The sequence below is a fragment of the Somniosus microcephalus genome, chromosome 12 (assembly GCF_052327205.1).
Source record: "Somniosus microcephalus isolate GS21.2 chromosome 12, FLI_Smic_1.0, whole genome shotgun sequence".
NCBI classification, from domain to species: Eukaryota; Metazoa; Chordata; class Chondrichthyes; order Squaliformes; family Somniosidae; genus Somniosus; species Somniosus microcephalus.
Window position 1 is genome coordinate 227,251,983 of NC_140998.1, and position 22,899 is coordinate 227,274,881.

The 22,899-nt window shown below is 45.2% G+C and overlaps 1 protein-coding gene across 1 annotated transcript in view; it reads right to left on the bottom strand.

Annotated features, from left to right (window-relative positions):
* Positions 1 to 22,899, bottom strand: part of LOC147110225 (uncharacterized) — a 57,779-nt gene that overhangs the window by 5,923 nt on the left and 28,957 nt on the right. Inside the window, exons 4-5 of the mRNA XM_086002500.1 lie at positions 12,615 to 12,665; positions 16 to 135 (exon numbers count right to left, since the gene is read on the bottom strand). Of these exons, the coding sequence (XP_085858626.1) occupies positions 16 to 135; positions 12,615 to 12,665 (171 nt within the window). The remainder of the gene's footprint in view (positions 1 to 15; positions 136 to 12,614; positions 12,666 to 22,899) is intronic.

A 22,899-nucleotide genomic window follows, 5' to 3' on the forward strand; every position in this document is an offset into this window, starting at 1 on the left:
TTATGAAGCACTTACCTTCAAATGAGATGATGATGTGCGCTTGCAATTTGCAATCATTTTCTGAAAGGCTTCTTCTCTTTTATCTTCTTTTAGTTCCTCAAGATCTTCTCTCAGTTCCTCAAGATCTTCTCTCAACTTTGAAGATAAAGGAGGAGTACATATTATGACTGATTTACCGACTGGGTGCTCCCTTTTGAGTTGCAATGTTCGTAGGGCGCACTGGTTGGGAGATCGTGGGCCTGCAGCCTGAGTGTCCATCCATTTAAATTAATGGGTGTAAATCAGGAGTTGAGCTCCCAAAATTTCCTGACCAGGATTCCTTGTGACCACCGGTCCTCACAGGGAATATCTGATTATGGAAATAGTTCTATTATACATTCAAACACCAGTTTAATATTTATTAGAGCAGTAACACAGAATACATCACAGTATTATGTGATCCGTATTTCTTCATCTTTCCATCTATCATTAATGTTTGTATCAAGCCCTTTTTAAAAATAGTAATGTTGGATAATGGGGACAATGAATAGGCCTTCACCCCATTGAGCATGCTCCAGCATTTTGTTAGCCATGGCAGCTTTTGATCTTTTTAATCCCAATTGCTTGCCCTTTCTCCATATCCCTTAATACACCTACATGCCAAGCATCTATTTCTATCTTAAATAGCTCAATTAATTCTGCAGTGAATCATAGAATGATACAGCACAGGAGGACATTCGGTCCATCGTGCCTGTGCCAGCTCTTTGAGGAGCTATCCAATTAGGCCCACTCCCCTGCTCTTTCCTCATAGCCCTGCAAATTTTTCCCCTTCAAGTAATTTTCCAATTCCCCTTTGAAAGTTACTATTGAATCTGCTTCCACCACCCTTTCAGGCAGTGCATTCCAGATCACAACAACTTACTGTGAAAATGCATCTATGTTATTTCGGAACAATGCATTCCACATTCTTATTGTCTGAAGAAAATGTCTTCGATTTACAAACATTCGAAAAGTGCTGGACAGGAAAAGACCAGCTGGTCTACACTGAACCTAAATTTTAATCATCTTACTTCTATCTTTTATATTATGTCCCTTTCTTCTGGATTCCCCGACTGATAGAGAAGATGTTCTCTATCTAGCCTAACAATTGACTTTGTTATTTTAACCACCTTAATCAGGTCACCTCTTAACTGCCTTAACTCTAAGGAATGTTACCAAACTTTATCCCAGTCTCTAATCTTATCTAAATCTCTTCATCCCAAGTGTCATCCTGAGGAACCATCACTAGATTGCAAGGTCAATGTCCTTTCCAAGGTGAAGTGTCCAAAATTGAATGTAACACTGCAAATGATGTCTGCACATCTGCAATCGTACTTCCCTGCCTTTGGTACTCTATAACTCATATAATGAAGCTCAGTGTCCCAATTGTGTAGTGTATGTACCTTTAAGAGAGAACTACTTTTACAGCTCCTGTATACTGTAGTACCGGCAGTGACCACACCTGTATATAAGCCTTGAGCATGCCTCTGTACCCCAGTCTTGAGATTACCCTACTACAGTAAATACCTGTTGATTGTTCAGTTACAGCATCCGTGTGGTTATTGAAAAACATCATACTCTCAGAATCACGGATCTAACAGTGGCGACGAGTGTCGATTCGAATCTACCTGCAACTCTGCATTTCCCTTCGAGGATTCGCTCCGGGAGGGCGGTGGAAGAAAGTCGAGGCCAGAAACACGGGCGTCAACCACGAGCAACCGCCCAGTCGTCTGGCAGAGAGTGAACATCGCAGGGGAGGCTGTGGAGAGCCGGGCTTGGTTCCCCAGCCACGACGATCCGCAATAGACTGACGACAGGTACAGCGCAGACCCGTCCCGGACAGCGGCGGCTGGAGCCGACCAACGGCGGAGAGAAAGCTGAGCAGCGTCGACGGGGTAAGACAGAGGGTGAAGCGCACAGGGCGCAGCCAGGGGTTGAAAACCGAGCGGCGTCGAGGAAAAACAAATCGGAGAGAGAGAGGGTAAAGCAACAGCCGGATTCAGGACCGAGTGGCAGAAACGGGAAAGGCGCACACAAAAAAAAAGAACGCGCAAAACACAGCCAGGGCTCAAGGGCTGAACAGTGTCTGCGGGGAGAAGAAGGGAGAGCGCGGGAGACGCCATTGAGTCGCGGAGAAGAAGGAAGAGCGCGGGAGACGCCATTTTTAGAAGCCGCAGCGGAGAAGAAGGGCGAGCACGGGAAGGAAGGAAAGCGCGGGAGACGCCATTTTTGCCAGCGGAGAAGAAGGGGAAGCGTGGGAGACGCCATTTTTGACATTTAAATCACACCCAGGGATGCCGAAGAGTGGCAGTATCTCTACGTTCAACAATGAAGTCGAAGATTGGGCGACATGTGTGGAACGTATTGAGGTGTACTGCAGGGCGAATGAAGTGCCAGATGCTAGGAAAGCACTGGTTTTGTTAAATTCCATGGGTGCAAAAACTTATGGCTTACTGCGAAACCTAATAACCCCAGAGAAGCCTGTGAACAAGAATTTCGAAAGCATAGTAGAAATCCTGCAGGACCACTTAAACCCCACACCGCTGCTGATAGCAGAACAATTTAAGTTCCATAAAAGGAACCAACACAAAGACGAAAGCAATGCTGCGTACCTAACGGAACTGCGCAAGCTATCGAAACACTGCCAGTTTGGAGCGGGACTAGCAGATACGTTAAGGGACAAGTTTGTGTGTGGGCTGCAAAATGAAGGAACCCAGAAACAGCTTCTATCAGAAAAGGATCTTACGCTGGACAAGGCTTTCAGTATGGCAGTATCACATGAAGCAGCCGCAAGGGGCGCTGCAGAGATACAACGGAGACGGCAAGAATATGGCACCAATGAAATGTCCTATGGAACAGGGAAGTGCTATCGCTGCAGCAGAACAACACATGACCAGAAGGATTGTTGGTTCAAGGGCCAAGTGTGCAGACAGTGTGGAAAAGCAGGACACATAGCAAGAGTCTGCAGGTCTGGGAAGAAAACCAACAGTAAGAAATCTCCACAGGAGAAGTACAAAAAGGTACACCAGGTGATGGACAGTAGTTCAGACGAACAGAAAAGTGACACAGACTCCGGAAGCAAGGAGCTGGGTTGTCTGAAACTACATAAGGTAACCAAAATGGAGGATCACCAGACTATCTGGGTTACACTCAAGATAGACGGAGTCCAAGTGAAAATGGAATTGGACACAGGATCAGCCCTAACAGTCATAAACCAAAGGGACTACAAGCGGCTATTTTCACATATACCCTTGAAAGCTACAGAGATTGTCTTGAAGATGTACACGGGGCAAAAAGTCTACCACAAAGGAAAAATAAGGGTGAAAGTGATATATAAAGGCCAGGAAATACCTAAAATGGATATATATGTATTGCCAGATGGAGGACCACCACTGTTAGGACGTGAATGGATCCGGAAGATACAATTAGATTGGCATTCCATACAGGCACTGAAGGTTGAGGCCAAAAAGGATGACGACGTCACACCTGGACGACTGTCAAAAATGCTAACTGATGCAAAAGAAGTGTTCCAGGAGGGACTCGGAACACTAAAAGGCATAACAGCAACGATTAAAAATAGAGGAAAATGCAAGCCCAAAGTTTCTTAAGGCCAGACCAGTGCCTTATGCGATCAGACCAGCTGTCGAAGCAGAGCTGGAAGGGTTGGAACGTTCAGGAGTACTGTCCAAAGTAGACTGGAGCGAGTGGGCTACACCCATCGTTCCTGTAATGAAGAGGTCATTGAGTAATACGCCTGGGGAACCAAAGAAGGTCCGCATCTGTGGGGATTTTAAGGTGACAGTGAACCCAGTCCTTCACACGGTACAGTATCCGCTTCCACGAATTGAGGATATTTTCGCCTCGCTATCTGGAGGTAAACGCTTCACCAAAATTGATCTAGCCCAGGCGTACTTGCAAATGGAGGTAGAAGAAGCCTCGAAACAATACCTTATGATTAACACTCATAAAGGTCTTTATCAATACAATCGGCTGGTGTTCGGGGTAGCATCGGCTCCGGCTATTTGGCAAAGGGCGATGGATCAAGTCCTGCAAGGGATTCCAGGGACCCAGTGTTATTTGGACGACATCCTGGTCACAGGCGAAAATGACAGTGATCACCTCGCCAACTTGGAGAAGGTGCTCACCAGATTAAAGGAATATGGGCTACGAGCTAATCGCCACAAGTGTGAGTTTTTCCAGAAGCAGATCTCGTATTGTGGCCACGTCATCGATGAAGAGGGGTTACATAAGTCCCCTGAAAAGATTGAGGCAGTAGTCAAGGCTCCAGCACCGGAAAATGTGTCACAACTGAGGTCGTTCCTTGGGCTGGTAAACTACTAGCATAAGTTCTTACCAAATTTGTCCACGGTATTACACCCACTGAACACCCTACTGCAAACAGGGGTACCATGGAAGTGGAATGACGAACGTAGACGAGCTTTCCAGAAGTGTAAAGAATTGATCACATCAAAAGAGGTGTTGGCCCATTTCAACCCAGCACTACCAATTCGTTTGGCATGTGATGCATCACCCTATAGTATTGGAGCGGTGCTGTCGCACAAATTCCCAGACGGGTTGGAGAGGCCAGTAGCCTTTGCGTCTCGGTCACTAACCTCAGCCGAGCGCAACTACGCCCAGATTGACAGGGAGGCCCTCAGCCTAGTATGGGGAGTAAAAAAATTCAACCACTATCTGCATGGGCAGAAGTTCACCTTGCTGACTGACCACCAACCACTTGTCTCCATCTTTAATCTTAAGAAGGGCGTTCCAGTGATGACTGCACAACGGTTACAAAGATGGTCCCTGTTTCTAGGGGCGAATCAATATGAAATAGAATATAAAGGCACGAAACAGCATGGAAACGCTGATGGGCTATCGCGCCTGCCACTGCCTACTGTGGAGGAAGCACCAGCAGTGGACCCTATCGAGATATTTTATTCGTCAATAATTGAACGATTGCCAGTAACGAACGCGGATATAGAGACCCGCAATGATCCGACGCTGTCTCGGGTATATGATTTGACAGTGAGGGGATGGCCAACACATGGCGACTCACTGTTGCCAGCATTCTCATCCAGAAGAGAACAGCTGTCAGTATGCCAGGGGACAGTGATGTGTGGATCCAGAGTGGTGATTCCACCCAAGTTAAGGGAGAGAGTGCTAAATGAGCTACATGAAGGTCATCTGGGGGGAGTGAAAATGAAAAGCCTTGCTAGGGCTTATGTGTGGTGGCCGGGAATCGATCAACAAATTGAAGACCTAACCAAGAGCTGCTCAGGATGCCAGAAGGTCCAAAATGCACCACCACATGCCCCTCTACACCCATGGGAGTGGCCCTCCTCTCCATGGCAACGGGTGCATATTGATTTTGCTGGTCCATTCATGGACTCAATGTTCTTAATAGCAGTGGATGCTCATTCGAAGTGGCCTGAGGTGATAAAAATGTCCTCAACCACTACAGAGAAAACGATTGCAGTCCTACGGACCATATTTGCCAGAAACGGCTTGCCAGAGCAGATTTGCTCTGATAATGGACCACAGTTTGTGTCCGAAGAGTTTCGAAAATTTATGAGAAGGAATGGGGTAAGGCATTACACATCCGCCCCGTATCATCCAGCTACAAATGGATTGGCTGAGAGGTTCGTACAAACCTTTAAGAAGGCGATAAAGGCCATGTGCGACGATGAAATTCCACTACAGCATAAGGTGGACAATTTCTTATTAGCCTACCGAAACGCGACACATGCAGTTACCAACCAGACCCCGGCCATGATGTTCTTTAACCGAAGGTTGCGATCTCGTCTGGACTTGCTTAGACCAAATGTGCGAAGAAATGTTGAGGATAAACAATTCCAGCACATCAATGAGAAGCCGACAAGGAGCTTCAATGTAGGACAACCAGTCTTGGCCCGTGACTACCGAACAGAGAAATGGCAACCCGGAACAATATGCACACGGCAGGGCCATTAATGTACACAGTGGATGTCGGGGAGAACATTGTGAGACGCCACGTTGATCAGATCTTAGCGTCACAGGAATGAGTGAACCCCATGTCTTGCATACCTGGGGATGAACCCGACATACCGGTAGCATCTACCTCCGAACCAGTAGCAGTGGAACCTGATGAACTAACCGATGAAAAGGGGCCAGAATCGCCTCCGCACCAAGAACAAGAACCTCAGGAAAGGCGCTATCACAAAAGGATCAGGAAGCCGCCCCAAAGACTGAATCTATAAATGGACTATTGTTGTTTAATGTACATGTTAAAGTGTTAATTGTTGTTTGAATATTATGGGTACTACTAATCTAAAAGGGGAGGAATTGTAGTGTATGTACCTTTAAGAGAGAACTACTTTTACAGCTCCTGTATACTGTAGTACCGGCAGTGACCACACCTGTATATAAGCCTTGAGCATGCCTCTGTACCCCAGTCTTGAGATTACCCTACTCCAGTAAATACCTGTTGATTGTTCAGTTACAGCATCCGTGTGGTTATTGAAAAACATCATACTCTCAGAATCACGGATCTAACAAATTGCAACTACAGTCTAGCTTTTAACTAATCATATACCTAGAACCCTAAATCCCTTTGTCCATTCTTCTTGACTTAGGCTGTATTCCCATCTGCCTTTCTTGCATTTAATGTTGAATTGTGTCTGGCATTGTTCCACCCACTTGTTTAATTTACAGTTTTCTGTTCTCTTCTTCACATTTCATTATCCTTCCTAGTTTAGTATCCTGTACAAACTTGGCTATTCAGTCTGCTCTTAAATCAAAGCCGCTGAATTCAAATTATCTAATAATAATGTTTTTAAAAACTCTAAATTCCCACTTTTCTTGTATTGAGGCTTAATTCAAATTATTGGATAATTTCAATTTTGTTGCCCAAATTGACTTAGAACTATCAGGAGTAAATTGCAAACCCCTTTATTTCCGATCAAAAGACACTTATATGTAGAGTGAAAAGTTAGGGTCCCAGCACCAATCCCTAGGGGATAACATTTGTTATTTCATTGCATTCTGAGCATGTCCATTTATCCCAATTCCTTCCTCCTACTTTCCAATCAATTTCCTTTTAGGTGTCAGATTCTGCTTTGGTTACAACTCAGATTTTTCATAGAAATTGAAAAAAACTAAGACCGTGAAATATCAACAGTTTCTTTGTGATCTCTCAGTGCCTAAATAGGGGAGAAGATGTCAACTGGTGCAGTCAATGATAAGCAGTAGATAGACAATTTGTGCACGGAATTCCAAACTGGGATAGTTTGTTGGTAGGTGTGTGAGCCACCCTAAGCAGATAATCTCCATGGTGTGACAACCTTGCCCATGGTACATCATAAAGCATTTCTCACAGAAAGGGGATTCATTTTCTAACTTCACCTTATTAGTGGGAAGCTTTGTCTGCCAGGTGTGCATATCAGAAAATCAAGCATGCACCTCATTCTCTGACCAAATTTTTCAATATGTGTTGCAGTCAGTATGAAATCAGAACATTTCCTCCAAGTTCCTATCAACCTATAAGTCCCATTGCTTAAGTTCCTTGACCAGGAAAGCAAGTTTTTGCAATGAACTGAAATTTTGTTGAATTTTTAAAGTACCTGATAGCAGCAAAACAAACTCCTACAAATGCATACAGGCATTCTGAGCTGTGCCGATGAGCATGGTACAGGCTGTCTACAGTGGTTATTCAAATAATTGAAGACCTACATCCTAAATAGCTCCAAAATTAAAAATGATAACTTTTGGAAGACCATCAACAGACACTCAACGACTTGGTTTGGGTCTAATCAACCTTGATACTCATGCTGGGCTACACAGATATTGAACATGTGCTGACTGGTCAAAGGATGCTCAGGGACGGCAGGGAGATAATCCTTCTGCTCCTCAGAGTTTGATCTCAAAGACTCATTTCCAATTTCTGATGATCAACGTAATGGCCTTCTATACTTCAGTCACCGTAGATAGTACTGATCATATGGCAACAGGGGACATAGAGTAATGTTCCTGCAAATTCACTGGTTGGTTCATTAACTGTTTAAAAAATGTTGGCCATGAAATGCAGACAGTCAGGAACATGTACTCCTCACACCTGTTACTTTTAAGTCAATTTGGCCTCTTTGGTGGTAGTCAGAAGAGTGAAGAAATGTGATGATGGCTCATTTGAAGCAGCTGTAGAAGCGATAAGCAATATATAATGAGCAATGATTCTGGGTTTCTGAGTACTATCAAAATTATGGTCAGTGCTGAACAATGAAAACTGTACTCAGAATTACCTACCTTGCGACAAACCAACTTTTGATCAGAAATCAAATTCAAACGTGAAATGTTTGAAGTGCCAAATTTAAATTCTGTTGCTAAGGATAAACTCATACTATTCAGCAACCAGTTATTAACACCACAGTTCATTATAACTATTAGAGTATATTTCCGGTCATTTAGAAAATAGTGGATACAACTTTGCAGATACAATGGGCTGGATTTACATTGAGGAGGCGGGTAGGAGGCGGGACTACAACTTTCGGGGTTGTAGTCCCACCTCCATCGAGTTCTAGCCAACCCACGTGATTTTGAATTGATTGACCTTGTTGAGCCTGCCCAGCGACTCAGCAGGCCAATTAAGGGCCACCCGGCAACAGGTGACGTCACAGATTGATATTTCATCTGTCAAGACCTTTTGACAGATGAAATATCAGCATTTCACAGCTGTTTGAAGCTGTCAAACACTGACAATCTGTACTCTAAATTAATTCCTTCCTCTCAGGATGATTTAGAGATCTCTCCGGAACAGAAAGCTGAATGCTGCAATTTTTGACAGATCGCGGCCATTCTGCTTTCTGTGCCGGTGACATGAGGGATTTTTGAGACCTGAAGGAAGGAAGGCTGTAAAGGTAAGTACATGTAAGTAAAACTTCTTTAAACACTTTAAACACACCAAACACACTTACCTCTGCGCTCATGCACCCATCACTCACCTGAACACCGGACATCTCGACCCCTCCAAGCCCTTCATCCCGACGGCCCGCCTCCTCTAACTTGGCGTGGTTTGGAGCCATCGAGCATCCCACATATCACCAATGAAAATAGGGATTAGGCTAAAAACTGCCTGGTAACTACCTGTTAGGCAGTTAATTGGCACTAATCCCCTTCCCGCCTCGGGGAGGCGGGTCCCAGTGCGGGGCGGGTACCCGCCTCCTTTGAAACTGGCATGGAGGCGGGTTGGGGCGGGATGGGTTTGTGCCACCCAATTTCATAGAAACATAGAAGATAGGAGCAGGAGTAGGCCAATCGGCCCCTCGAGCCTGCTCCGCCATTCAATGCGATCATGGCTGATCATCCAAATTCAGTACCCGGTCCCTGCTTTCTCCCCATACCCCTTGATCCCTTTAGCCTTAAGAAATATATCCAACTCCTTCTTGAATATATTTAATGTATTGGCCTCTACTGCCTTCTGTGGTAGAGAATTCCACAGGTTCACCACACTCTGGGTGAAGAAATTCCTCCTAATTTCTGTCCTAAATGGCCTACCCCTTATCCTTAGACTGTGACCCCTGGTTCTGGACTCCCCGACCATCGGGAACATCCTTCCTGCATCTAGTCTGTCCAGTCCTGTCAGAATTTTATAAGTTTCAATGAGATCCCCTCTCATTCTTCTAAACTCCAGTGAGTACAAGCCCAATCGACCCAATCTCTCCTCATACGTCATTCCTGCCATCCCAGGTATCAGCCTGGTGAATCTTCGCTGAACTCCTTCCATGGCAAGAACATTCTTCCTCAGATAAGGAAACCAAAACTGCACACAATACTCAAGATGTGGTCTCACCAAGGCCCTCTATAACTGCAGCAAGACATCCTTGTTCCTATACTCAAACCCTCTCGCTACGAAGGCCAACATACCATTTGCCTTCTTAACCGCCTGCTGCACCTGCATGCTTACCTTCAGTGACTAGTGCACAAGGACACCCAGGTCTCGTTGCACTTCCCCTTCTCCCAATCTATTGCCATTCAGATAATAATCTGCCTTCCTGTTCTTGCCACCAAAGTGGATAACCTCACATTTATCCACGTTATATTGCATCTGCCATGCGTTTGCCCAATCACCCAGCCTGTCCAAATCATCCTGGAGTTTCTCGGCATCCTCCTCACAGCACACACGCCCACCCAGCTTTGTGTCGTCTGCAAATTTGGAGCTATTACATCTAGTTCCCTTGTCTAGATCATTAATATATATTGTGAATAGCTAGGGTCCAATGACCGTTCCCTGCGGTACCCCACTAGTCACTGCCTGCTACTTGGAAAAAGACCCGTTTATTCGAACTCTTTGCTTTCTGTCTGCCAACCAGTTCTCTATCCAAGTCAATACCTTGCCCCCAATCCCATGTGCCTTAACTTTACACGCTAATCTCTTATGCGGGACCTTATCGATAGCCTTCTGAAAGTCTAAATACACCACATCCACTGGTTCTCCCTTATCTATTTTACCAGTTACATTCTCAAAAAATTCCAGTAGATTAGTCAAGCATGATTTACCTTTTGTAAATCCATGTTGACTTTGTCCGATCCTGTCACTGTTTTCCAAGTGCTCTGCTATTACATCTTTAATAATGGACTCTCGCATTTTCCCCACTACCGATGTCAGGCTTACCGGTCTGTAATTCCCACCTTTTTTGAATAGCGGGGTAACATTAGCTACCCTCCAATCCATGGGTACTGTTCCAGATTCCATCGAATGTTGGAAGATGATCAGCAATACATCTACTATTTCTAGGGCCACTTCCTTAAGTACCCTAGGATGTAGATTATCAGGCCCTGGAGATTTATTGGCCCTCAATCCCATCAATTTCCCTAACACCATTTCCCTATAAATACTGATTTCTTTCAGTTCCTCCCTTTCATCAGACCCTATGTTCCCCAATATCTCTGGGAGGTTATTTGTGTCCTCCTTTGTGAAGACGGCACTAATATATGTATTTAATTGGTCTGCCATTTCTTTGTTCCCCATTATAAATTCCCCTGATTCTGGCTGCAAGGGATTAACTTCACCAATCTTTTTCTCTTCACATATCTATAAAAGCTTTTACAGTCAGTTTTTATGTTCCCTGAAAGCTTACTCTCATACTCTATTTTCCCTTTCTTAACTAATCCCTTTTTGCTCCCAATCCTCAGGTTTACTGCTTTTTTGGCCAATTTATATGTCCTCTCCTTGGATCTTATGCTATCCCTAATTTCCCTTGTTAGCCACAGTTGAGTCACCTTTTTTGTTTTATTTTAATGCCAAACTGGGATGAACAAATTCTGTAGTTCATCCATGCGGTCTTTGAATGTTTGCCATTGCCTATCCACCGTCAACCCTTTGAGTGACATTCCCCAATCAATCCTACCCAACTCGCGCCTCAGACCATCGCAGTTTCCTTTATTTAAATTTAGGACCCTAGTCTCTGAGTCAACTACTTCATTCTCCATCTTAATAAAGAATTCGATCATATTATGATTGCTCCGACCCAAAGGGCCTCGTACAACAAGATTGCTAATTAATCCTTTCTCATTACATAATACCCAGTCTAAGATGGCCTGATCTCTGGTTGGTTCCTCGACATATTGGTCCAGGAAACCATCCTGTAAACACTCCAGGAATTCCTCCTCCACAGTATTGTTACTAATTTGGTTAGCCCAATCTATATGTAGATTAAAGTCACCCATGATGACTGCTGTGCCCTTTTTGCATGCTTCTCTAATTTCCCTTTTAATGCCATCCCCAACCTCCGCATTACTGTTTGGAGGTCTATATACCACTCCCACTAACGTTTTCTGCCCCTTGGTATTTCTCAGTTCTACCCATACAGATTCCACATCATCAGAGCTAATATCCTTCCTTACAATTGTGTTAATCCCTTCTTTAACCAGCAATGCTACCCCACCCGCCTTTCTGCCTATCTTTCCTGAATATTGAATACCCCTGGATGTTGAGTTCCCAGCCTTCGCCACCCTGGAGCCATGTTTCCGTAATCCCAATCAAATCATATTCGTTTACCTCTATTTGCACAGTTAATTCATCCACCTTATTACGAATGCTCCTCGCATTAAGACACAAAGCCTTCAGGCTTGTTTTTTTAACGCTCTTAGACCTATTAGAATTATTATTTACTGTGGCCATATTTGATTTAAACCGTTGATTTCTCTGACTGCAACTTTTGTTTTTCTCCTTCCTATCTTTTGCTTTTATCCTTGTTTCCCTTTCCTCTGTCCCCCTGCTCAGGTTCCCAACCCCCTGCCATTTTAGCTTAAACCCTCCCCCAGAGCACTAGCAAACACTCCCCCTAGGACATCGGTCCCAGCACTGCCCAGGTGCAAACCGTTCGGTTTGAACTGCTCCCACCTCCCCCAGAACCGGTTCCAATGTCCCAGGATTTTCAGGATTTTAACCACCCACATGCCTCCAATCCCGCCTCCACGGCCCAATGAAATTCCTGCCCAATACCTTTTAATTTCCAGTATAATTCTCTTCTAAATCAATCCCTGCTATTTATGACAATTAATCTCCAATAAATGAGCAAAATACATTTCTAACATATTAAAATTTAATTTAATGAAGTACTTACCAATTGGGGAATCTTTTCCATTTCTTGTCTGCAGTTTGCTTTATTCAGGTGCTGAGTGAAGCAAAATAGTTTTACTCTCAAAAAAAAGTAAATCATTTGTGCCCACTGAATGAAGCTTTGTAGACAATCAGTAAGACATAAAACTTCTACTCAAAATAAATAAATACAAATTATAAAATTTAAAAGATCACCTTTAGATTAATTCCCTAATTGGGCATTCGTGGTGAGGAGGGGTACTCACCGGGAGCGCTGATCAGAAAATCCTAAGCCCATGGCCCTTGATTTTCCATCCTATTAAATCCCTGGAAGTATCACTCTTCACTGCAAATACCTGATCCAGGAATTAGCCCTAATCTTTGGAGCAGATTCAGCTGCCAGCCTTTCATTGCCACACAAGCTGTGGTCTTAGGTGGGCAGGACAGTGACAAATGGAATTCAATCCCGAGAAGTGTGAGGTAATGTATTTGGGGAGGGCTAACAAGGAAAGGGAATACACATTAAATGGTAGGACACTGAGTAGTGTAGAGGAACAAAGGGACCTTGGAGTGCATGTCCACAGATCCCTGAAGGTAGCAGGCCAGCTAGATTAAGAAGGCATACGGAATGCTTGCCTTTATTAGTCATGGCATAGAATACAAGAGCAGGGAGGTTGTGCTTCAACTATATAAAACACTAGTTAGGCCTCAGCTAGAGTAATGCATGCAGTTCTGGTCACCACATTACAGGAAAGATGTGATTGCACTAGAGAGGGTACAGAGGAGATTTACAAAGATGTTGCCGGGAGTAGAGAATCTTAGCTATGAGGAAAGACTGGATAGGCTGGGTCTGTTTTCCTTGGAACAGAGGAGGCTGAGGGGAGAACTTATTGAGGTGTATAAAATTATGAGGGGCCTAGATAAAGGGGATAGAAAGGACCTATTTCCTTTAGTAGAGGGGTCAAAAACAGATTTAAAGTAATTGGGGGAAGGTTTAGAGGGGATTTGAGGGGAAATTTCTCCACCCAGAAGGTTGTGGGGGTTTGGAACTCACTGCCTGAAAGGGTGGTAGAGGCAGAAACCCTAACCACATTTAAAAAGTACTTGGATGTGCACTTGGGATGCTGTAACCTGCAGGGCTACGGACCAAGAGCTGGGAAGTGTGATTAAGCTGGATAGCTCTTTGTTGGCCGGCGCGGACACGATGGGCCGAAATGGCCTCCTTCCGTGCTGTAACTTTCTATGGTTCTATGATTATTTTGGGTGCATGCTGAATCTTTCTAACTTTATTGCAAAAGATTTCTGAAAAAATACATGAAAATATTAAAGCTAAAAACTATCCAAAAGCTCACTAATGCATTTGCAATACAGATCATATTTAGACATTTACACACAATTTTTGCTTTTACATTAATGGCCCAGAAATTCGGGTCGGGGGCTTCCTGCGGGTGTAAGCCCCCGACCTGCACTTACCTTGCACGCCGGCCGTTGAGCTGTAGGCCCCCGTGGAATTCCGATCCTGGGCCTGCTCCAACTGCCGGTGCGCAGTGCTTGCGTATCCCAGGGGCGCAGTTAGTTCGATGCGTCCCCTGGGATCACGTGGGCCATGGACAGCCAATGGTAGCAGGGAATGCTTCATTCATAAGTTTGACAGGAAGAGCTGTCAAACTTATAAATACTATAAGCCCCAAAACATCACTAAATCTTCAAATAAATTTTTTTTAAATCACATTTTTTAAACAAACTATAAATTACATGAAATAATTATTTTAAACAATAATTTAAATTTTTGAAAAAAATAATTTTATTTTCTAACGGGGCTAAAAATAAACTTACCTTTCTTTAAAGTATTTAAAAATAATAAACCTGTGGGAAAAATGTTTTAATTTTAATTAATTCACCACTTACCTTGTAAAAAGCAGGCCTTGCGACTGCTTTTTAAATGTCTAACTTCTGGAGACTTACCCTCCCGGGAAACCCTGCAAAAAAAAGTAAGTTCGATGCGCACACGCAGCCTCTCCTGCGCATGCGTTCGACCTCTGAACCCCTTCTTTCAGGGGAACGGAAGTGCCGGTTTCCCGCGCATGCGCAGTGCATGCACAAAACCGGCACTTCCATTGGGCCTACGGGTGAGTACCCCGTGCGTGCTCACCCGTGGGGACCCGAAGTTCTGGGCCATTAAGATTTTTATTAAGCTTTCACAGTAAATACACTATGTCCTAGAAGTGCATCCACTTATAAAGAGTTGGAAGGATATCAGAGCAGATTCCAGCTGAATAGTCCTCATAATTTGGAACAGTCAGATCATGGGTTTATCAGCAAGCATGAGCGGTACGTAATTCCATTGTTATCATTCTTTGGGAGGTGGGTATAACGCTCACTAAAAAAATTGGTGTGACATGCAACAACCTGATTTCCCCCATGGTTATGCTTTTATTATTAATCAGGTACTGACTTGGATAGAGAACTGATTGGCAGACAGGAAGCAAAGAGTTGGAAAAAACGGGTCGTTTTCCGAGTGGCAGGCAGTGACTAGTGGGGTACGGCAGGGATCGGTGCTAGGACCCCAGCTATTCACAATATATATTAATGATCTAGACAAGGGAACTAGATGTAATATCTCCAAGTTTGCAGACGACACAAAGCTGGGTGGGTGTGTGTGCTGTGAGGAGGATGCAGAGAAACTCTAGTATGATTTGGACAGGTTGGGTGATTGGGCAGATGCATGGCAGATGCAGTATAATGTGGATAAATGCGACGGCCTTGGTGAGACCACACCTTGAGTATTGTGTGCAGTTTTGGTCGCCTTATCTGAGGAAGGATGTTCTTGCCATGGAGGGAGTGCAACGAAGATTCACCAGACTGATACCTGGGGTGGCAGGAATGACGTATGAAGAGAGATTGGGTCGATTAGGCTTATATACGCTAGAGCTTAGAAGAATGAGAGGGGATCTCATTGAAACCTATAAAATTCTAACAGGACTAGATAGACTAGATGCAGGAAGGATGTTCCCGATAGCGGGGAGTCCAGAACCAGGGGTCACAGTCTGAAGATAAGGGGTAAGCCATTCAGGACAGAGATGAGGAGGAATTTCTTCACCCAGAGAGTGGTGAACCTGTGGAATTCTCTACCACAGAAGGCAGTTAAGGCCAATTCATTAAATATATTCAAGAAGGAGTTAGATATATTTCTTAAGTCTAAAGGGATCAAGGGATATGGGGAGAAAGCAGGGACAGGGTACTGAATTTGGATGATCAGCCATGATCTCATTGAATGGCGGTGCAGGCTCGAGGGGCCGAATGGCCTACTCCTGCTCCTATCTTCTATGTTTCTATTATACCCAATACCAACAACATCTTTGCAGCCAATATAGAGTAAATTCTGACCTTTAAATTATCACACTACTGCCACTCCCTCCCTCTTTGACATAGTTTGCACTATATTTTTCCAAATTGTATAGAGTGTCTGAGACAACTCATTATGCATCTCTAATTACTTCTTGACCTGCCTCAGTGGTTGATTCTCGAACTAGCTGGGCTGACTTGCTCAAAAGTCTATGGAGCTAAATTGGATAGTCCCCAAAAACAATTGTGGGGATCGCGATGCACAATTAACCTACGCCCGTTGATTGCAATGCAGGCAGCATGCCAACTTAGAACATAAGATATAGGAGCAAGAGTAGGTCACACAGCACCTCAACTCCACTTTCCCGTCCAATCCCCATATCTCTTGATTCCCTTAGAGTCGGGCTAGAAATTCATCATAGCTAAGGAATGGGCGGTGTTTAGACTAAAAATGGTTAAGTAGCGACAGGTGAAAATCATCTAGACTGCACGCAAAATTCGTCCTCACTCCTCGTTAAATTGATTGCAGTCATGAGTCTCGTCTAAAAACCCAAGTTCATTGGAGTTATACTGAAGAGATGGACCAATATCTGGTGTAGTCTAAACACAAGTAATGATTGTCACAGGCTTTTTTCACTACTTAAAGGGGAGATCCATTGATGCTGCAGCACCTCCTTCTTAGCATTGTTGGGTGTGCAGCTGCCTCAACAACCATAAGAAAAAGAATAAAGAGGAGAACTTATTTACAAATGCTGATGGCAGATCGTCGCCCCAGGGAGAGAGCACGGAGGTTTTCAGAGGAAGTTTTGGAGGCATTGGTTTTAGCGGTGGAGAGAAGGTGGGTGGTCCTGTACCAACTGGCAGGAAGCCCTCGCCACAAGTCTGCCGCACTATGTGGAGGGAGGTGGCACACCACATCACGGGCAGCACTGTGGTCCCCAGGTCCCACACCCAGCGCAGGAGGAAGTTTAACGAGCTCACACGGGTGGTCAGGATGAGTGAATGCTTCAACAAATGCTACATACCACCATCTGTACCACAAGCTTCACACACTGCTCAATGTACCACACCCCCAGCACTCACCCACCAACAATCTCTACCTAGCAACACTCACACCAACATCTCACACCTTGCACACAATGACAGCTATTCAACTATGGCAGGCACAAGGGTCATTAGTTACTAGAATTCATGTGGTATGTGTGGTATGTTTATAGATAAATTTATTAATGGTGTTTGGAATATTTTGTGGTCTCTCTCACTTCATCTTTGCACCCAGGAGGATGCTGTGATATGGCGTGAGACAGGGATGGTATGATGGGGATGTGATGAGCAATGGGGATCTTAGGTTTCATTCATTTGAATCGCATTCTGATGAGCCGGTCTCGGACAGCCTGTCCCGAAGGCAGATTGTCTCGCTGCCTCCTCCCTCCCTCCTGTTCCTCCTCCTTCTCGTCCTCCTCCTCATCCTCTTCCTCCTCATCCTCCTCCTGAGGTGGTCCCACAATCCCTGCTGGCGAGGGCTGCACCATCATGATGGTCAAGTTGTGGAGCATGCAGCAGACCCCACCATGAAATGGGATACCCGCTCCGGCGATTACTGGAGGGCTCCTCCCAAGCGGTCAATGCAACGGAACCATTGCTGCAATAAGCCGATATGAGTGCTGGACACGAGTGTTGGGGTTGTGGAGGGGAGCCATGAGCCAGGTGGAGAGCGGATAGCCCTTGTCTTCGGGCAGCCACCCTCGAGCTTGATGTGGTGGCTGGAAGACTGCTGGCGCAAGGTGAAGGCATCATGGCTGCTGACACGATAGTGGGCATTGATATTGAGGATTCGCTGTCTGTGGTCACACAACAACTGCACATTAAGTGAGTGGTAGCCTTTGCAGGATTGTTATGTGGTCCCCGCAAAGCCATGTGGGTGCAGGCAATGTCGCCCTGCACCATGGGGAAGCCCGCTATCCTGGCAAACACACATTCACGCTTGTCCTGTTTCTCTCTGGTGATCGGGAAGCCAATGTAGTCCCTTCTCCTGCTGTAGAGATCCTCAGTGACCTCCTTGATGCAGCGATGGACAGCACACTGAAATGTTAGCTATGTCTCCTTTTGCAGACTGGAAGCATCCGCTGGCGAAGAAATTGAGGGCCACAGTGACCTTGACTGCCACTGGGAGAGCCGTGGTTGCCCTGGTTTGATGCTGGAGGTCTGGTTGTAGGACGTGGCAGAGTTCTAATCCACATGAATGGTGTGGAGTTACACTCATGGGTTAGATTATTTCAGATGGGATTGGCGAGAGCCCAGATAATAGCTTGAGGGATCCTGGCCATTGCATTATGTCATGTAAGGAAGACAATAAGGGACATAGGGGGGAAAATTCGATAAAGACCCTTAACATCACCCCCGGGGGCGCTAACGAGAGACGCAAATACATCGAATTTCTAGCCCAAAGAAGGATATAAAACACTTTGCTAAGAGGTAACATAACCCATGAAAAAAAATTAAAAAGTAGGACATGTTGGCATATGGAACTCGGTTAATTCAGCTTCCGAAAGTTCATTCAATATGGGAAAAAAGGTGGTTGGCATCATTAGAGAGAGAGAAAGGGAGATACAGATTTCACTTGGCAACAGCCAGTGTTCAAGATTGAAGTAGGGTCTTGGGATGTTTATAGTATTGCCATACTGTAAACATCCCATCACATACCATTGCAATCTTTGCAAGCCGGTTGAAAAACGGTACATTGAACATAGACTACCGAATGTTGATGTACGAGAAATGTAAACTTGTGTGCGTCGGCTGAAGGACAGTGCTTTTGACTGGAGGCTACCAAATAAGGCAAGGCTACTTCCAGTTTAATAAAGAGAATAGTGTATAAATAAAAACTTTTTCCTTTGTTCAAGCAGCACGAGAAGGGACACATGCCTATGTTCATGTGCTCTATCTGTGACTATACTCTGCTTGTAAATTGATTTTTATGCTGAAGTTAAAGAATTAAATGATTATAACCAAAAGACTAAATTTGTTACTACTCAAGTGAACAACAGAAGGCTGTTTAAAACAACAATGTTTAATTTGTGTTGGTTTTTATTTTTGCATTGTGGGAAACAGGAGGATGTTATGGACAGTGACAGAGGGAAGGTAAGGAGTGTGGGACTGTTGGTGAATGAGGTTGCAGTTACTGGTATCGCAGTGGAATTAGTTCTTCACAGACAGCCCGGATTGCCTTGGTTGGCTCCTTCTTCCTCTTCTTCCTCCTCCTCCTCCTCATGCACCTCCTCATGCTCCTCAGCTGCTCGCCATATAGCTGGTGGCAAGGGCTCATGATGGAAAGGTTGTGCAGCTCACAGAAGACCACGGCGAACCTTAACACCCACTCTGCCGAGTACTGCAAGGCTTCTCCAAAGCAGTCCAGGGAGTGGAAGTGTTGTTTCAGCACACCAATGGTCTGCTCTATGACATTTCGTGTGGCAGCAAGGCTTTCATTGTATGCATGCTGTGCCAGTGTGTATGGGCTGTGAACCGGTGTCATGAGCCATGTTGTCAGAGGATAGCCCTTGTTGCCCAGTAGCCACCCTTTGGTTTGGTGTGGTGGTTTAAATGCAGCTGGTACAGCGGACTGCCGCAGGCTGGGAACCTAAGTGAGAGAAACTAACGGAGAGAAGCAAAGCTGGAAGTGCAAGTTAGAAAAGTAGTCAACAAAACTAGTAGGGAGCAGAAACAAAGGCCAACAGTAAAGAGGGTCAAAGTGCAGAAAAATATTAAATAGGCAAAGTTGAAGGCACTTTATTTAAATACACGTAGCATTCGCAACAAGGTGGATGAATTCATGGCACTAATCGAAGTAAATGGGTATGATGTAATTGCCATTACAGAGACATGGTTGCAGGGTAACCAAAGCTGGGAAGTGATTGTTCCAGGGTATTCAATATTTAGGAAGGACAGACAAAAGGGAAAAGGAGGTGGCATATCGCTGATAATAAGGGATGAGATCGGTAGGTAGAGATAAAAGATCTTGGCTTGGCAGATCGTGATGTAGAACTGGAATCAGTTCAGGTGGAGCTAAGAAACAGCAAAGGGTGGAAAACATTGGTGGGAGTTGTGTATAGGCCACCAAACAGTAGTGGTAATGTAGGGCACAGTATCAATCAAGAGATTAGAAGTGTATGTAACAAGGGCAATACAGTAATCATGGGGGACTTTAATCTACATATTGACTGGACAAATCAAATTACAGTACCACTAATGGTGTGGAGGATGAATTCTTGGAATGCATGCGAGATGGTTTCCTGGATCAGTATGTGGAGGAACCAACCAGGGAACAGGCTATTCTGGATCTGGTACTGTGTAATGAGAAAGGGTTAATCAATAATCTTGTGGTAAAGGAGCCTTTAGGGACAAGTGTGTAGTGTATGTACTTTGCAGAAGGAACTATATTCTGCAGCCCCTGTATACTGCAGTATCAGTAGTGACCACCCCTGTATATAAGCCTGTGTAGTAACTTTGCATAGTTAGTTCCAGTTTGTCTCCACTCAGTAAAGACTTGTTTAAACCAACTCCTGCAGTCCGTGTCTCAATTACACACGGGCATAATACTGGCGACGAGCAGATCTGAACTTACCTACAGTTCTGCACCACCTCATGGGGATCCATCCCTGAAGCGAAGTTGTTAGAGGTCGAGGCCAGAAGGAAGAAAGAAAAAAAAACAAACAGAAGAAACGGGCGTTGACCGTGGGCAACCGCCTCTGATTCATCGGAGTTGAAGATTTGCAGGAGAGACTGTCGAGAGCGGGGCTTGGTTATCCTGTCTATGGTGTTCCAGCTAATCGGGCTGGTGGCAGGTAGTACACTGATCCTTCCTGGGCTGCGGCGGGCTAGAGCTCGATTGGGTGGCTTTCAACGGGGCCGAGCAACGCTGTCGGGAAGAGGAGAGAGGGTGGAGCACACAGGGCGCGGCCGGTGCTACGAAGCCGGGCAGCGTACAGACCCGAGAAGAGGGAGGAAAGTGTCCCGTAGGGTTGCTCTGACGACGGGAAAATAAAAGAAATTAGAAGCGCAGAAAGCCGCGAGGAGCTGCAGTTTGCCACGGGAACCGCGGAGAGCGGCGTTAGCAGCAGCGCGGGGGGGAAGTGCGCGAAGACCATAGGGCGTCGCCATCAAGGCATAAAATGCCAACAGCGCTAGCAGCAGCGGAGAAGATGGAAAGCGCAGGAGGCGCCATCTTAATCCAGCGGGGAAGAAGGCAAAGCGCGGGAGGCGCCATTTTGTTAAATCGGGGAAGAAGGCAAAGCGCGGGAGGCGCCATCTTAGATTTCCAAGATGCCGAAGACTGGCAATATCACTGCCTTCGATAATGCAATAGAAGACTGGACCACGTATGTGGAAAGAGTCAAAGTATATTGCAAGGCAAACGAAGTAGCCGATGAGAAAAAGGCATCGGTACTACTAAACTTAATGGGCGCAAGAACGTACGGCCTATTGCGGAACCTGATCACTCCAGCCAAACCGATGGCGAAGAGTTTTAACGAAATTGTTGATATCCTACAGGAACACCCACAGGAGAAATCAGCATAAAGATGAGAGCAATGCTGATTACCTTACGGAACTACGCAAGCTATCAAAGCACTGCCAGTTCGGAGCAGGACTGACAGATACTCTACGGGACAAATTTGTCTGTGGACTCCTGAGTGAAGGAACCCAGAAGAGGTTACTCTCAGAGAAAGAGCTGACGATAGATAAGGCTTTCAGCATGGCAGTATCGTACGAAGCAGCAGCAAGGGGAGCTGCGGAAATACAGCAAAAGCCACAGGAATACGGCACCCACGAAATGACACGGGGATTTGAAAAATGTTATCGCTGCGGCAGAACAACCCATGACCAGAAGGACTGCTGGTCCAAGGACAAAATATGCAGGCAATGCAGAAAGATGGGACACATTGCATGAGTTTGCAGGTCTGGGAAGAAGACTAACAACAACAAAAAGGCTACTAAGGAACAGTACAGGAAAGTACAAAAGATGACGGACAGTAGTTCCGAAGACCAGAAGAGCGATAGTGAATCCGGGAACAAGAGACGAAGCTGTCTCAAACTTCACAACGTAATCGCAAAAGAGGATCACCGAACCATTTGGGTCACCCTCACGATAGCAGGGTCCCAAGTCAAAATGGAATTGGATACAGGATCAGCCCCGACCGTCATGAATCGACGAGACTACGAGCGGCTATTCTCACACATACCCTTGAAAGAGACATCCATTGTCTTGAAGACGTATACGGGGCAGAAAGTATACCCCAGAGGGAAAATAAGGGTGCCTGTCGAATACAACGGCAAGAAAATACAGAAATTGTATCTGTACATACTGCAAGATGGTGGACCACCGTTATTGGGACGTGAATGGATCAGAAAGATAAGTTTAGACTGGCACTCCATTCAGGCACTGACGGTGGCTGGTAAAAAGGATGACGACATCACACCTGGACGATTGTCAAAAATCTTAGCTAACGCCAAAGAGGTATTTCAACAAGAACTGGGAACTCTTAAAGGCGTAACTGCCTCGATAAAAATAGAAGAGAATGCAATTCCCAAATTTTTCAAAGCAAGACCGGTACCGTATGCAATTCGCCCAGCCATCGAGGCAGAGCTGGAGAATCTGGAGAATGCAGGCGTGTTATCTAAGGTAGACTGGAGCGAGTGGGCGACACCCATCATTCCTGTCATGAAGAAAACGTTAAACAATAAGTCTGAGGAGCCAAGGAAGGTTCGCATCTGTGGGGACTTCAAGGTGACGGTGAACCCAGTACTTCACACAGTACAATATCCTCTCCCGAGGATAGAAGATATTTTCGCCTCACTATCTGGAGGGAAGCGTTTTATAAAAATTGACCTAGCACAAGCATATTTGCAGATGGAGGTTGAAGAATCCTCTAGGAAGTATCTCACGATAAACACTCACAAAGGTTTTTACCAGT